Source organism: Rutilus rutilus (assembly GCF_951802725.1).
Source record: "Rutilus rutilus genome assembly, chromosome: 24".
Taxonomy (NCBI): Eukaryota; Metazoa; Chordata; class Actinopteri; order Cypriniformes; family Leuciscidae; genus Rutilus; species Rutilus rutilus.
Window position 1 is genome coordinate 30,440,705 of NC_140228.1, and position 18,205 is coordinate 30,458,909.

At 48.2% G+C, this 18,205-nt stretch overlaps 1 protein-coding gene across 3 annotated transcripts in view; it reads right to left on the reverse strand.

Moving 5' to 3' along the window:
* The window catches only part of dnajc13 (DnaJ heat shock protein family (Hsp40) member C13), an 87,662-nt gene that overhangs the window by 39,982 nt on the left and 29,475 nt on the right, over positions 1-18,205 (reverse strand). For 2 of the 3 annotated variants that reach the window (XM_084399454.1, XM_084399456.1), the window contains exons 13-23: positions 10,409-10,508; positions 10,227-10,334; positions 9,907-10,062; positions 9,408-9,464; positions 9,215-9,336; positions 8,975-9,050; positions 7,127-7,222; positions 6,909-7,049; positions 5,947-5,964; positions 5,538-5,620; positions 2,857-3,010 (exon numbers count right to left, since the gene is read on the reverse strand). In XM_084399454.1, the coding sequence (XP_084255580.1) occupies positions 2,857-3,010; positions 5,538-5,620; positions 5,947-5,964; positions 6,909-7,049; positions 7,127-7,222; positions 8,975-9,050; positions 9,215-9,336; positions 9,408-9,464; positions 9,907-10,062; positions 10,227-10,334; positions 10,409-10,508 (1,111 nt within the window). The remainder of the gene's footprint in view (positions 1-2,856; positions 3,011-5,537; positions 5,621-5,946; positions 5,965-6,908; positions 7,050-7,126; positions 7,223-8,974; positions 9,051-9,214; positions 9,337-9,407; positions 9,465-9,906; positions 10,063-10,226; positions 10,335-10,408; positions 10,509-18,205) is intronic. The other variant, XM_084399455.1, reaches the window with a different exon arrangement.

Sequence of the window (18,205 nt, forward strand, 5' to 3'; positions counted from 1 at the left end):
ATACACTAGTGTTCAGTGATACAGTGAGACTCTAGAGTGTTCAGTGATACAGTGAGACTCTAGAGTGTGTTCGGTGATACAGTGAGACTCTAGAGTGTGTTCGGTGATACAGTGAGACACTAGTGTTCAGTGATACAGTGAGACTCTAGAATGTTCAGTGATACAGTGAGACACTAGTGTTCAGTGATACAGTGAGACTCTAGAATGTTCAGTGATACAGTGAGACACTAGTGTTCAGTGATACAGTGAGACTCTAGAATGTTCAGTGATACAGTGAGACTCTAGAATGTTCAGTGATACAGTGAGACACTAGTGTTCAGTGATACAGTGAGACTCTAGAGTGTGTTCAGTGATACAGTGAGACTCTAGAGTGTTCAGTGATACAGTGAGACACTAGTGTTCAGTGATACAGTGAGACACTAGTGTTCAGTGATACAGTGAGACTCTAGAGTGTTCAGTGATACAGTGAGACTCTAGAGTGTGTTCAGTGATACAGTGAGACTCTAGAATGTTCAGTGATACACTAGTGTTCAGTGATACAGTGAGACTCTAGAGTGTTCAGTGATACAGTGAGACACTAGTGTTCAGTGATACAGTGAGACTCTAGAATGTTCAGTGATACAGTGAGACACTAGTGTTCAGTGATACAGTGAGACTCTAGAGTGTTCAGTGATACAGTGAGACACTAGTGTTCAGTGATACAGTGAGACTCTAGAGTGTTCAGTGATACAGTGAGACACTAGTGTTCAGTGATACAGTGAGACACTAGTGTTCAGTGATACAGTGAGACACTAGTGTTCAGTGATACAGTGAGACACTAGTGTTCAGTGATACAGTGAGACACTAGTGTTCAGTGATACAGTGAGACACTAGTGTTCAGTGATACAGTGAGACTCTAGAGTGTTCAGTGATACAGTGAGACTCTAGAGTGTGTTCAGTGATACAGTGAGACACTAGTGTTCAGTGATACAGTGAGACTCTAGAATGTTCAGTGATACAGTGAGACACTAGTGTTCAGTGATACACTAGTGTTCAGTGATACAGTGAGACACTAGTGTTCAGTGATACAGTGAGACACTAGTGTTCAGTGATACACTAGTGTTCAGTGATACAGTGAGACACTAGTGTTCAGTGATACAGTGAGACACTAGTGTTCAGTGATACAGTGAGACTCTAGAGTGTGTTCAGTGATACAGTGAGACTCTAGAATGTTCAGTGATACACTAGTGTTCAGTGATACAGTGAGACACTAGTGTTCAGTGATACAGTGAGACACTGGTGTTCAGTGATACAGTGAGACACTGGTGTTCAGTGATACAGTGAGACTCTAGAATGTTCAGTGATACAGTGAGACACTAGTGTTCAGTGATACAGTGAGACTCTAGAGTGTTCAGTGATACAGTGAGACTCTAGAGTGTGTTCGGTGATACAGTGAGACTCTAGAGTGTGTTCGGTGATACAGTGAGACACTAGTGTTCAGTGATACAGTGAGACTCTAGAATGTTCAGTGATACAGTGAGACACTAGTGTTCAGTGATACAGTGAGACTCTAGAATGTTCAGTGATACAGTGAGACACTAGTGTTCAGTGATACAGTGAGACTCTAGAGTGTTCAGTGATACAGTGAGACTCTAGAGTGTGTTCAGTGATACAGTGAGACACTAGTGTTCAGTGATACAGTGAGACTCTAGAATGTTCAGTGATACAGTGAGACACTAGTGTTCAGTGATACACTAGTGTTCAGTGATACAGTGAGACACTAGTGTTCAGTGATACAGTGAGACACTAGTGTTCAGTGATACACTAGTGTTCAGTGATACAGTGAGACACTAGTGTTCAGTGATACAGTGAGACACTAGTGTTCAGTGATACAGTGAGACTCTAGAGTGTGTTCAGTGATACAGTGAGACTCTAGAATGTTCAGTGATACACTAGTGTTCAGTGATACAGTGAGACTCTAGAGTGTTCAGTGATACAGTGAGACACTAGTGTTCAGTGATACAGTGAGACTCTAGAATGTTCAGTGATACAGTGAGACACTAGTGTTCAGTGATACAGTGAGACTCTAGAGTGTTCAGTGATACAGTGAGACACTAGTGTTCAGTGATACAGTGAGACTCTAGAGTGTTCAGTGATACAGTGAGACACTAGTGTTCAGTGATACAGTGAGACACTAGTGTTCAGTGATACAGTGAGACACTAGTGTTCAGTGATACAGTGAGACACTAGTGTTCAGTGATACAGTGAGACACTAGTGTTCAGTGATACAGTGAGACTCTAGAGTGTTCAGTGATACAGTGAGACTCTAGAGTGTGTTCAGTGATACAGTGAGACTCTAGAGTGTTCAGTGATACAGTGAGACTCTAGAGTGTGTTCAGTGATACAGTGAGACTCTAGAATGTTCAGTGATACACTAGTGTTCAGTGATACAGTGAGACTCTAGAGTGTTCAGTGATACAGTGAGACTCTAGAATGTTCAGTGATACAGTGAGACTCTAGAATGTTCAGTGATACAGTGAGGCACTAGTGTTCAGTGATACAGTGAGACTCTAGAATGTTCAGTGATACAGTGAGACTCTAGAATGTTCAGTGATACAGTGAGACTCTAGAATGTTCAGTGATACAGTGAGACTCTAGAGTGTTCAGTGATACAGTGAGACACTAGTGTTCAGTGATACAGTGAGACTCTAGAATGTTCAGTGATACAGTGAGACACTAGTGTTCAGTGATACAGTGAGACTCTAGAATGTTCAGTGATACAGTGAGACACTAGTGTTCAGTGATACAGTGAGACTCTAGAGTGTTCAGTGATACAGTGAGACTCTAGAGTGTGTTCAGTAACTCGATGGGTCAGACCTCGAACTCCTGGTGGTTCCAGGCGATGACGCTGGCGCTGCCCAGCTCGCGGTCCACACTGAAGCCGCGCATCTCTCCCTCCAGAGCGTCCCGCAGCTCCTCTCGCGTCTTCAGGTTCCAGATGAGGTTCGAGCGCGCGTGATCCTGCTGAAACCTGCACACACACACAGGGAAACACACTGAAACCTGCACACACAGAATCTCATATCTCAACACACCTTCTTATCTCTCTGACCTTTTGAGTACAAACACTCCAGCTAGAGGTTTAAGGTCATTGAATCAGAAACTCTTAGGGTGTATACAAACACCGGTCTTGTTTGGATTGATTGAATCGAACTTAAATTGGTTTCCCCCGTTGGTGCGGATCTTTTGGTCAGGTGTGATACAGCGATCGCACTCGAGTGTGGACCCAAATACTCGTACGTGACCCAGCTGAAGAGGTGCTCTCGGTCCGATTCCAAACCAACTCTGGCACGGTTCGTTTAGGTGTGAACACGACCCGACCCAATCGCAGAAACCACTGCGCCTTTTTTGACAGGGTCAGATTTTTTACTATGTAATTTGGGGTGATGAAATGCCTATACATTAGGGGCGCAACGGATCGCATTTTATCCGTACGGACCAGCTGCCCCATTTTAAAGGCAGAAGAGGAGGCGAAAACCTAACCCAAACTCTTTTGCGTTTCCTTGCCCTTGAACGGACACATGCACACAAAATTATTTTGAAACATTCATCTAAATACCCATCTGAGCAAGTATTCTCTGGGTTATGTCATAAGTGAACAGTTGAAAAAGAAACCAGATGTTCGTCAGATTTTTCGGTCTGTGCATTCGGCCTTAAAGTGACAGCAGCCTAATATTCCTGCTGTTGTCTGTGCCATTAATGTTAATAAAACAACTAAATACAGCTTTAACAAAGATGAAACTTTTTTATTTATACAGTGAACAAATAGTGTTATTTTACTTTTAGGCTAAATTATTAATTTCTGTATACTGAATACTGTTAGACTTTGTAACTTTGTTATTTAGTATTCATCTCTGCTTGTAATTAAGTTGGCTTGAGAGAGATTTGTTCTTATTTTATTACTGACTGTTCTCTTGTTTTTAATAATGTTTGAACTTCATCAGTGAAGAGCATGTTCTCTCTGCCGGAACCGTCTCGCAGCACATCTTCGTCTTCGCAAAATCCTAATTACAACATCATATAGATGACACTGTATCATATGATGCTCATAAGTTTCTTCATATTGCGTTAGTAGCTGATAACACCAAACCAGTCAAGAATAAAAATTGCACTATGAAAGATCTCCATGATTAGCCTGTTTTTGCACTTCCTGCTTTTCCCTGCTTCAGAATTTCTGTCCAATGAATGAATGACCTTAGCACACATGTGGTTTTGTTTACACATTTTGGTTCTCTTGGAAAAAGGCCAGTGTGAAAGCGAACCACAAACAAAATAAACAATAATCAACATTGTATTGGTGCGGACCGAAGTGTGGTGGCAAACAATTTTCTAATACTGAATAAGAGACAAAAAGGAATCAATTGTCTTTAACAATTATTTATTCCCTTGCATATATATATTCATAAGGGTATGTATCGACACTACATTCTTCTAATTACCATCATATTTCTAAGATTCTATAAATATAATTAAATGCAAACATATAGAACATATTCAATTTCTTCCACAAAAGCAAGTGAACTAGCGGACTTCCCTGGTGTGAATACACCCTGAGTGTTCCCTAGATCTAGGCTGAGGGAAAGGGTGACTGGGCTTTGGCCATAGCCGGCCCTATTAGATTAATCACATCAGAATCACTTTTTAAAGCAAAATTAAAAACCAATCTCTTCGAGAAGGCTTACAATCGCTGAGTTTCAAATGTTTTTTGTTGTTTTTTTCTTAACATTTATTGTGTATTTGTGTCTTATTGTCATATTGTTTTATGTTTCTGTTTTTTCGTTTTTCTTTTAAATGATATTGTTCAGCACAATGGTCAACCATCGTTGTTTTATTGTGCTTTATAAATAAATTGAGATTGAAGTCATATACTTAATTTCCAACAAAATCAGGCCAAAACAAAGTTTGCTTGAGGTTTGTTTACGGAGTTTGAAACAGCTTGTCTAAGTGTTTGCGCCAATGAACGCCTCTGAGCTCCCATTGGACCGTGTGGTGATGATGTAATAGGTGGGTGTGGCTCTGAGGCTCCGCCTTCTTTGAGGTGTAAATCTGTTCAGTCGGTCGCGAGTAAAAACATGAACACACTGAGAGAAACTGAAGCTGAAAGAGACTCTGACACTGTTGTTCATGTTTAATTCTGTAAAGCTGCTGTTTTAAAGCATCTATTGTATAAAGTGCTGTATAAATGACATTAAATCACATTAACGCTGTATAAATAAACATGACTGAAGATCTGAATCTCAGATCTGATCAAACATCCACATCTCTGTGATCTGATGCTTTCTGAACCGCTGTTCTCTCAGTTTTACTGTGTTTATTCAGTTACTGAGAGGAAAGTGCATATTCATGTAAACGTCGCTGATTAGCATCGTGACGATCTTCGCTAACAGTTCATCACTGAAAGGGGTTTCAAACGTCTTTTTACCTGTAAGTGAAGAACGGTAAAGAACTTCGCAGTGAGAACATCAGGGCTTCTAGTCTGAGTAAAACGGCGAGTGTACCTGTAGTAAAACAGCTCCCAGTTGGACTCGATCTTGATCCGCTGTCGTCTCTTCCTCAGGATGACCGGCTTCTGGTTTGCGTTCTACAATCAGTGCGACAGAATTACTGCAGTGGCGCAATATTGGTTTATAAGACAACGACTTCATATAAATACTAGACACAGGGATGTAAGGATAATGCAGACGACACTAGAGCGGTGGAATTTAGCACACATGATATGAAGTTACGATCCTGCTATAAACACACATAAATATGCCGTCCTGAGAAGAGACACGGATGTCAACACACTGATCTAACACAGCGCATGTGTAACAGCAGAATAAACCCACGTGACATGATAAAGTGAGTGACATGAGAAGGGGAGGGTCTAACAGAGGTGGAGGTCTCTGATTGGATAATGCTACTCACCAGGTTATTCCTGTCCTGCTGCATTGATTGACAGCAGAAACCACAATAAGAGCCGGTGGGGGGGGCAGAGATAAGAGAGGTTATTGGTCCTGAGGTCAACCAATCACACTGCTGAATACTAGATGTTCATAACGAACATGGTTTCAATTTCAACAAGGCAAATGCATGAAATTGTGTGATTGGAGGCTCAAGAGCGAAGAGATTATGATGAGGGTCAGTTTATAACTCATGCTCATGATTCCAAAGCTGCAGAAAATGATTCATATCAGCAAAACAAACATCATTACCCAGAATTATTATTCCCGGGAATAACATTTAGATGTCATTAGATGACATCGTTAAATGCAAGATGGTGCCAACACTCAGACCCAGTGTAGGTGGTGGTGTTGTTTTGGTGTAATTTATCTACAGGATGCACAGTATATGGTTATCATACGGGTTATTGTTAAATAACACAATTATTAATCTATCAGCATCGGTTAATGCACATTTACCCAGAGTACACCTGCCGTCGTCTAACGCCCACTTAAACTTAGATTTTATAAACACCTATAATGCTAACACTTACATTTAATTATTTATATTTATATTTTTATTTTATATTGACCTTAGATGTTTAGATCAGTGCATCTGTAATTAGTTTTTTCCCTGTGAAATTCTGAACATGAATCAGATACAGAAAGGCACAGTTGACAGATGTTCAGTCGGCCAATCAGAACGCGAGCAATCCATGTCAAGAAGTGTGCAAAGGTTAATTAACAGGAGCGTTAATTATTATTAAACCATTCCAGAGCCAGAAGATTACAGAGAGAAAAGCCAACACTAGTTTGTACTCAAATGCACTACACGCTCTCGCAACATCTCAGAAACATGAAAAACCAGCGAGTCAAAGATGGACATGCCTAGCATTTACAGCAAACCAGCAGCACAGAGCAGAGGACAGCAGGTCAGAGGTCACTCACCTCCTTCTGAGCGATGCCCATCTTGTCTCTCCAGTGCACCAGCACGAGGTCGGCCTTCTCCTTGGCGAACTTCTCGACCTCTTTCGCAGCCTTACCTGCCAGACGCTGCCACTCCGGCACTTTATTCCTCCCGAACTGGTCCTGCAGAGATATAGGCATTAATGCATTTACAGCACTAAAAGAGGACATTTGAGAATAATAGCTGTTCATCATTATACCGTGGCAATCTTGACATTGTCCCGTATGTGCATCCTATCGACGTCCTTCTCCGGCACGGGGTCAGGGCTGTCCAGGAACGCCAGCAGACCCGTGGGCTGAGCACAGACACAGAGTTAAAGCTTTCTGTGACACTTTCACAAGAAACAATTCATAACTGTGCACACCAGGGCTGTCAAAATGGCTGAAAAGCTAAATTTGAAATTCTTTCTCAAATATTAGCAAAATTCGAATTATATTCGAATTCTAAAGGCAATACTTAAAGATGACATATTATGCCCCTTTTCACAAGATGTAATATAAGTCTCTGGTGTCCCCAGAATGTGTCTGTGAAATTTCAGCTCAAAATTCCCCCCAGATCATTTATTACAGCTTGTCAAATTTGCCCCTTTTTGGGTGTGAGCAAAAACACGCCGTTTATGTGTGTGTCCCTTTAAATGCAAATGAGCTTTAGCTCCGCCTCCGTTCAAAAGAGGGCGGAGTCTTTACAGGAGCTTCAGAAACTCCAGCAATAACAAAACAGGCCAATCTCACTCATCCAGAATCCCAGAATAACCAGTAGCGAGTGCAGCCTTACGGAGAGACTCAGGAAGAGCTTCTGAATGTTAGTGGAGACATTTCTGTAGTTGTTGTGGAGTTACATTGATCATCTCATCATCATGTTGAACTTCTCCACAAGTGTCCACAGTTCCTGAGGTGTTTATAAGACAGCGGTGACATGTTCTGGTCAATAGTGTTCAGTGCTCGTCTGTGCTCAACCACAGAACAGTTTCAGGCTTTGCTGGATCTTTATCATTGCGTTAGAACTGGTCTCTGCTGTCGCTTGTGGAACCAAATGTCGGCTGGTGTGTGTAAACGTGCAGATTAAGGGCCGGTAATATTATAATAAGATCCTCTTCATACGTCAGAAGGAGAGAGAAATCTGATCGGCTTATTTTTTGACATGCTTGCAGAGAAAGACTCACCAGAACACAGTTACTGGGTTTCACTTTTCACGTTTTCTGTGTTGGTAGAAGCACCGGGACCCGATTATAGCACTTACACACGGGGAAAAGTCAGATTTTCATGATATGTCCCCTTTAATGTTAGAGGATAAAAGTGCTGTATTGTCTCCTGTGTCCACAAGAGGGCGCAAGCGAGCGCAATAAGCAAATATAAACCAAATCAAGCATCGCATCTTTTATTGAAATGAAATATTCACTTTTTAAAGTGCATTAACTTTTGAAATAATTGTTCTTAAATAAAATATAATTTCCTTTATAATTGTTATAAAATGGTTACAATAGTGCATAAAACTGTGTTTGTGCATCAATAACCTGAGAAAACACACTTCAACACACAGCGTAATGAACTACATGAACACACAATAGCCAAATTGGCATTCAGAAACACTCACTTCTACTCTCTACATCTACTTATTCATCAAAAACACCAGACGCTCTTGATCTGAGCTTTCACACACTCACTCTCACACACTCACACTGAGCGCTTTCTGTTGACAGTGTTTCAGCTGATGAAGCACACACTCACACACACACTTAGCTCTGACTGATGGTTTGGTCAAGTGTGTCATTGCACCATTTTTGCCTCCAACTGAGAGGGTTTCGTCAGCAGGAAGAACCTTTTCCCGCCATTTTTCACATTAGCAACGCAGCCGCACCTGCTGTACTGGATAAGCTAACAGAAACACACTGCGCCAGTGATGTCATCATGTCTCGCGCAGCTCTCGACACACCAACAATTTGGATGCACTGTTTTTGCATTCGAATGTGCAGGTTTTTTTAAATCGACAAATAATCGAAATTCGAATTTTTATTTGACAGCCCTAGTAGACCACTCGTCCGGCTCACCAGTATCCTCTTCAGGAGGTTCAAGGCAATGGGGTTTTCTGCCGTCCACAAGCCCACCAGATGTCGACTCAGCTGTCTGTGAGAGAAAGGGGATTATCAGTGTAAGAGGTCAGTGATGTCCTGCAGTGTAACTGTGATGTCCTGCAGTGTAAGAGGTCAGTGATGTCCTGCAGTGTAACTGTGATGTCCTGCAGTGTAAGAGGTCAGTAATGTCCTGTAGTGGACCATGATGAACCTGACCTGTTGGTGAGCATCCGCTGGTCAGCGCTGACGGTGAACAAGGAGGTGTGGAGGTGTCTAGGTAAAGCTCCTTCGCTCAGGGCCAGATCCTGCATCTTAGTGGCGATCTCCTTATCTCCTTCCTGACACACACACAGTTTAATAGACTTATAGGGAACACAGACAAACACGCGGCAGGAACTGCAGGTCTCACCTCAATGATGGCCTTCATGATCAGACCGGCTCCTTTCACGATGGCCATGGAGGGATGCTGTGGAGAGACGCAAATATACACATCAAGGATGCATTAAATAGACCAAAAATGGCAATAAAGTCATTTATAATGTTACAAAAAATTATATTTCAAATAAATGCTGATCTTTTGAACTTTCAATTCATCAAAGAATCCTGAAGAATAAAAGAATTCTTGATCATCAAATCATCATATTAGAGTGATTTCTGAAGGATCGTGTGACACTGAAGACTGGAGTAATGATGCTGAAAATTCAGCTTTGATCACAGGAATAAATTACACTTTACTATATATTCACATAGAAAACAGCTCATTTACATTGGAATAATATTTCACTGTTTTTACTGTATTTTTGATCAAATAAACGCAGCTTTGAGCAGAAGAGACTCTTTCAGACACATCAACACATCTTCTGAACGCTGTAGAGACAGCAGTGTGTATGAAAGCTGCAGCTCCAGACCTGGAAGAGCTTGAAGAGCGTGCGCCCGTGTGACGCCGCCATCTCCAGCAACATGTCGAACTGCTGGCCCTCCGTGGTCTCGCTGTATGGCGCGCAGAGGGCAAAGGTCAGGAAGTCCAGCAGAGAGCTGATCACTAACGCCCCGGTGCCCTGATCCTGAGGAGACACACACACACTGAGTCAAGCACTCAGAGACACACACACACACACACACACACACACACACACACTCACACACTGAGTCAAGCACTCACTCAACTCTCTGTCTCACTCTCTGTCTCTCACACACACACACACACACACACACACACGTGACGCACCACATTACTGATAAACTTCTCCAGTAGGTTTTCCAGGAACTTCTTTGAGGAGAGCAGAGAGGCTTTATTCAGCTGCTCCTGCCGCAGGTCGTAGTCATCGTGCATCGGCTGCAGAAACACACACGTCACATCAGGATCTGCGCATTAATGTCAATCTGTCACACTTTCATCATCATACTTACACACATCAGAGCACACAGCATGTCTATGGCGGCGTGCGTCACACCGTTGTTGTTCCTCTTCAGTGCTTTTACGGTTTTTACTCCCAACTTCTCTCTAAACCTGCAACACAAACATCAAGCAATTGACAAAAAAGACAAAAAAAGTGTTACTGGCATTTTTATAATATATATTATATTTATAACATTATATATGGCCCAGAAAAATAAATAAATGAAGATAGATAGGTGGATAGATAGAAACACTACATTGCGAAAAGTTTTGGGACGTCTGCCTTAGCATGCACATGAACTATAATGACATCCCATTCCTGATCTGTAGTGTTTGATAAGGAGTTGCTCCACCCTTTGCAGCTATAACAGCTTCAGCTCTTCTGGGAAGGCTTTCCACAAGGTTTATGAGTATGTTTATGGGAATTTTTGACCATTCTTCTAAAAGTGCATTAGTGAGGTCAGGCACTGATGTAGGATGAGAAGGCCTGGCTCGCAGTCTCCGCTCTATTTCATCCCAAAGCTGTTCTATCAGGTTGAGGTCAGGACTCTGTGCTGGCCAGTCCAGTTCCTCCACACCCAACTCCTCATCCATGTCTTTATGGACCTGCATTGTGCACTGGAGAGCAGTCATGCTGGAACAGGAACATCCACAAAGTCTTCCCACAAAGTGGAGAGTGAAATTGTCCAAAATGTCTTGGAATGCTGACGCTTTACACCACTGCACCCCGCGCTTTAAACCACTGCACCCCACGCTTTACACCACTGCACCCCACGCTTTACACCACTGCACCCCGCGCTTTACACCACTGCCCCCCGCGCTTTACACCACTGCACCCCACGCTTTACACCACTGCACCCCACGCTTTACGCCACTGCACCCCGCGCTTTACGCCACTGCACCCCGCGCTTTACGCCACTGCACCCCGCGCTTTACACCACTGCACCCCGCGCTTTACGCCACTGCACCCCGCGCTTTACGCCACTGCACCCCGCGCTTTACGCCACTGCACCCCGCGCTTTACGCCACTGCACCCCGCGCTTTACGCCACTGCACCCCGCGCTTTACACCACTGCACCCCACGCTTTACGCCACTGCACCCCACGCTTTACGCCACTGCACCCCGCGCTTTACGCCACTGCACCCCGCGCTTTACGCCACTGCACCCCGCGCTTTACGCCACTGCACCCCGCGCTTTACACCACTGCACCCCACGCTTTACACCACTGCACCCCACGCTTTACGCCACTGCACCCCGCGCTTTACGCCACTGCACCCCGCGCTTTACGCCACTGCACCCCGCGCTTTACGCCACTGCACCCCGCGCTTTACACCACTGCACCCCACGCTTTACACCACTGCACCCCGCGCTTTACACCACTGCACCCCGCGCTTTGCACCACTGCACCCCGCGCTTTGCACCACTGCACCCCACGCTTTACACCACTGCACCCCGCGCTTTGCACCACTGCACCCCACGCTTTACACCACTGCACCCCGCGCTTTACTCCACTGCACCCCGCGCTTTACACCACTACACCCCGCGCTTTGCACCACTGCACCCCACGCTTTACACCACTGCACCCCGCGCTTTACTCCACTGCACCCCGCGCTTTACACCACTACACCCCGCGCTTTGCACCACTGCACCCCGCGCTTTGCACCACTGCACCCCGCACTTTACACCACTGCACCCCGCGCTTTGCACCACTGCACCCCACGCTTTACACCACTGCACCCCACGCTTTACACCACTGCACCCCGCGCTTTACTCCACTGCACCCCGCGCTTTGCACCACTGCACCCCGCGCTTTGCACCACTGCACCCCGCGCTTTACTCCACTGCACCCCGCGCTTTACACCACTGCACCCCGCGCTTTGCACCACTGCACTCCGCGCTTTGCACCACTGCACCCCACGCTTTACACCACTGCACCCCGCGCTTTACTCCACTGCACTTTACGCCACTGCACCCCACGCTTTACAACACTGCACTCCGCGCTTTGCACCACTGCACCCCACGCTTTACACCACTGCACCCCGCGCTTTACTCCACTGCACTTTACGCCACTGCACCCCACGCTTTACGCCACTGCACCCCACGCTTTACACCACTGCACCCCACGCTTTGCACCACTGCACCCCGCGCTTTGCACCACTGCACCCCACGCTTTATGCCACTGCACCCCACGCTTTACGCCACTGCACGCCGCGCTTTACACCACTGCACCTCACGCTTTACGCCACTGCACCCCGCGCTTTGCACCACTGCACCCCACGCTTTACACCACTGCACCCCACGCTTTACGCCACTGCACCCCACGCTTTACGCCACTGCACCCCACACTTTACGCCACTGCACCCCACGCTTTACGCCACTGCACCCCACGCTTTACCCCTTTACGCCACTGCATCCCACGCTTTACCCCACGCTTTACTCCACTGCAGCCCGCGCTTTACACCACTGCACCCCGCGCTTTACGCCACTGCACCCTGCACTTTACGCCACTGCACCCTGCACTTTACGCCACTGCACCCTGCACTTTACGCCACTGCACCCCACGCTTTACCCCACGCTTTCCTCCACTGCACCCCACGCTTTACTCCACTGCACCCCACGCTTTACCCCACGCTTTCCTCCACTGCACCCCACGCTTTACTCCACTGCATCCCACGCTTTACTCCACTGCACCCCACGCTTTACTCCACTGCATCCCACGCTTTACTCCACTGCACCCAACACTTTACTACACTGCATCCCACACTTTACTCCACTGCACCCCACGCTTTACACCACCGCATCCCACGCTTTACTCCACTGCACCCAACACTTTACACCACTGCATCCCACGCTTTACTCCACTGCATCCCACGCTTTACCCCACGCTTTACTCCACTGCATCCCACGCTTTACTCCACTGCACCCCACGCTTTACACCACTGCATCCCACGCTTTACTCCACTGCATCCCACGCTTTGCACCACTGCACCCCGCGCTTTGCACCACTGCACCCCGCGCTTTACTCCACTGCACCCCGCGCTTTACACCACTGCACCCCGCGCTTTGCACCACTGCACCCCGCGCTTTGCACCACTGCACTCCGCGCTTTGCACCACTGCACCCCACGCTTTACACCACTGCACCCCGCGCTTTACTCCACTGCACTTTACGCCACTGCACCCCACGCTTTACAACACTGCACTCCGCGCTTTGCACCACTGCACCCCACGCTTTACACCACTGCACCCCGCGCTTTACTCCACTGCACTTTACGCCACTGCACCCCACGCTTTACGCCACTGCACCCCACGCTTTACACCACTGCACCCCACGCTTTGCACCACTGCACCCCGCGCTTTGCACCACTGCACCCCACGCTTTATGCCACTGCACCCCACGCTTTACGCCACTGCACGCCGCGCTTTACACCACTGCACCTCACGCTTTACGCCACTGCACCCCGCGCTTTGCACCACTGCACCCCACGCTTTACACCACTGCACCCCACGCTTTACGCCACTGCACCCCACGCTTTACGCCACTGCACCCCACACTTTACGCCACTGCACCCCACGCTTTACGCCACTGCACCCCACGCTTTACCCCTTTACACCACTGCATCCCACGCTTTACCCCACGCTTTACTCCACTGCACCCCGCGCTTTACACCACTGCCCCCCTTGCTTTACGCCACTGCACCCTGCACTTTACGCCACTGCACCCTGCACTTTACGCCACTGCACCCTGCACTTTACGCCACTGCACCCTGCACTTTACGCCACTGCACCCCACGCTTTACCCCACGCTTTCCTCCACTGCACCCCACGCTTTACTCCACTGCACCCCACGCTTTCCTCCACTGCACCCCACGCTTTACTCCACTGCATCCCACGCTTTACTCCACAGCACCCCACGCTTTACTCCACTGCATCCCACGCTTTACTCCACTGCACCCAACACTTTACTACACTGCATCCCACACTTTACTCCACTGCACCCCACGCTTTACACCACCGCATCCCACGCTTTACTCCACTGCACCCAACACTTTACACCACTGCATCCCACGCTTTACTCCACTGCATCCCACGCTTTACTCCACTGCATCCCACGCTTTACTCCACTGCACCCCACGCTTTACACCACTGCATCCCACGCTTTACTCCACTGCATCCCACGCTTTACCCCACGCTTTACTCCACTGCATCCCACGCTTTACTCCACTGCATCCCACGCTTTACTCCACTGCACCCAACACTTTACTACACTGCATCCCACGCTTTACTCCACTGCACCCCACGCTTTACACCACCGCATCCCACGCTTTACTCCACTGCACCCAACACTTTACTACACTGCATCCCACGCTTTACTCCACTGCACCCCACGCTTTACGCCACCGCATCCCACGCTTTACTCCACTGAACCCCACGCTTTATTCCACTGCACCCCATGCTTTACTCCACTGCACCCCACGCTTTATTCCACTGCACCGCACGCTTTACCCCACTGCATCCCACGCTTTGCACCACTGCACCCCACGCTTTACACCACTGCACCCCGCGCTTTGCACCACTGCACCCCACGCTTTACACCACTGCACCCCACGCTTTACGCCACTGCACCCCACGCTTTACGCCACTGCACCCCACGCTTTACGCCACTGCACCCCACGCTTTACCCCTTTACGCCACTGCATCCCACGCTTTACCCCACGCTTTACTCCACTGCACCCCACGCTTTACACCACTGCACCCCACGCTTTACGCCACTGCACCCCACGCTTTACGCCACTGCACCCCACGCTTTACCCCTTTACGCCACTGCATCCCACGCTTTACCCCACGCTTTACTCCACTGCACCCCACGCTTTACTCCACTGCACCCCACGCTTTACCCCACGCTTTCCTCCACTGCACCCCACGCTTTACTCCACTGCATCCCACGCTTTACCCCACGCTTTACTCCACTGCACCCCACGCTTTACTCCACTGCATCCCACGCTTTACTCCACTGCACCCAACACTTTACTACACTGCATCCCACGCTTTACTCCACTGCACCCCACGCTTTACACCACCGCATCCCACGCTTTACTCCACCGCATCCCACGCTTTACTCCACTGCATACCACGCTTTACTCCACTGCACCCCACGCTTTACACCACTGCATCCCACGCTTTACTCCACTGCATCCCACGCTTTACTCCACTGCATCCCACGCTTTACTCCACTGCATCCCACGCTTTACTCCACTGCACCCAACACTTTACTACACTGCATCCCACGCTTTACTCCACTGCACCCCACGCTTTACACCACCGCATCCCACGCTTTACTCCACTGCACCCAACACTTTACTACACTGCATCCCACGCTTTACTCCACTGCACCCCACGCTTTACGCCACCGCATCCCACGCTTTACTCCACTGAACCCCACGCTTTATTCCACTGCACCCCATGCTTTACTTCATTGCACCCCACGCTTTATTCCACTGCACCCCATGCTTTACTCCATTGCACCCCACGCTTTACTCCACTGCACCGCACGCTTTACCCCACTGCATCCCACGCTTTATTCCACTGCACCCCATGCTTTACTCCATTGCACCCCACGCTTTACTCCACTGCACCGCACGCTTTACACCACTGCACCCCACGCTTTACTCCACTGCATCCCACGCTTTACTCCACTGAACCCCACGCTTTATTCCACTGCACCCCATGCTTTACTCCACTGCACCCCATGCTTTACCACACGCTTTACTCCACTGCATCCCACGCTTTATCCCACGCTTTACTCCACTGCATCCCACGCTTTACTCCACTGCATCCCACGCTTTACTCCACTGAACCCCACGCTTTATCCCATGCTTTACCCCACTGCATCCCACGCTTTATCCCATGCTTTACCCCACTGCATCCCACGCTTTACTCCACTGCATCCCACGCTTTACTCCACTGAACCCCACGCTTTATTCCACTGCACCCCATGCTTTACTCCACTGCACCCCATGCTTTACCACACGCTTTACTCCACTGCATCCCACGCTTTATCCCACGCTTTACTCCACTGCATCCCACGCTTTACTCCACTGCACCCCATGCTTTACTCCACTGCATCCCACGCTTTATCCCACGCTTTACTCCACTGCATCCCACGCTTTACTCCACTGCACCCCACGCTTTACTCCACTGCATCCCACGCTTTACTCCACTGCACCCCACGCTTTAAGCCACTGCATCCCACGCTTTACGCCACTGCACCCCACGCCTAATGCCACTGCATCCCACGCTGTACCCCACTGCATCGCACGCTTTACACCACTGCATCCCACGCTTTACACCACTGCATCCCACGCTTTACACCACTGCATCCCACGCTTTACACCACTGCATCCCACGCTTTACACCACTGCATCCCACGCTTTACACCACTGCATCCCACGCTTTACACCACTGCATCCCACGCTTTACACCACTGCATCCCACGCTTTACACCACTGCATCCCACGCTTTACTCCACTGCATCCCACGCTTTACTCCACTGCACCCCACGCTTTACTCCACTGCATCCCACGCTTTACTCCACTGCACCCCATGCTTTACTCCACTGCATCCCACGCTTTATCCCACGCTTTACTCCACTGCATCCCACGCTTTACTCCACTGAACCCCACGCTTTATTCCACTGCACCCCATGCTTTACTCCACTGCACCCCATGCTTTACCCCACGCTTTACTCCACTGCATCCCACGCTTTACTCCACTGCATCCCACGCTTTACTCCACTGCATCCCACGCTTTACTCCACTGCACCCCATGCTTTACTCCACTGCATCCCACGCTTTATCCCACGCTTTACTCCACTGCATCCCACGCTTTACTCCACTGCACCCCACGCTTTACTCCACTGCATCCCACGCTTTACTCCACTGCACCCCACGCTTTACGCCACTGCATCCCACGCTTTACGCCACTGCACCCCACGCCTAATGCCACTGCATCCCACGCTTTACACCACTGCATCCCACGCTTTACATCACTGCATCCCACGCTTTACACCACTGCACCCCACGCCTAATGCCACTGCATCCCACGCTTTACACCACTGCACCCCACGCTTTACGCCACTGCATCCCACGCTTTACGCCACTGCACCCCACGCCTAATGCCACTGCATCCCACGCTTTACACCACTGCATCCCACGCTTTACACCACTGCATCCCACGCTTTACACCACTGCATCCCACGCTTTACACCACTGCATCCCACGATTCACACCACTGCATCCTACACTTTACACCACTGCATCCCACGCTTTACACCACTGCATCCCACACTTTACACCACTGCATCCCACACTTTACACCACTGCACCCCACGCCTTATGCCACTGCACCCCACGCCTCACGCTTTACACCAATAAAAACCCATTCCATGAAAGTCTACGCACTGTTCTTGAGCAAATCTGAAGGCCACAGAAGTTTTTTGGTCTGTAGCTATTGACTCTGCAGAAAGTTGGAGCCTACCACTGAGTTACTGTTGTTCCCAATTGCTTCCACTTTGTTATAAAACCACTATCAGTTGACCGTGGAATATTTAGTAGTGAGGAAATTTCCCGAATGGACTTATTGCACAGGTGGCAACCGATCACGGTACCACGCTTAAGTTCACTGAGCTCTTGAGAGCGATCTATTGTTTCACAGATGTGTGTAGAAGCGTCTGCATGCCTAGTGCTTGATTTATAAAACTGTGGCCATGGAAGTGATTGGAACACCTGAATTCAATGATTTGGAGGGGT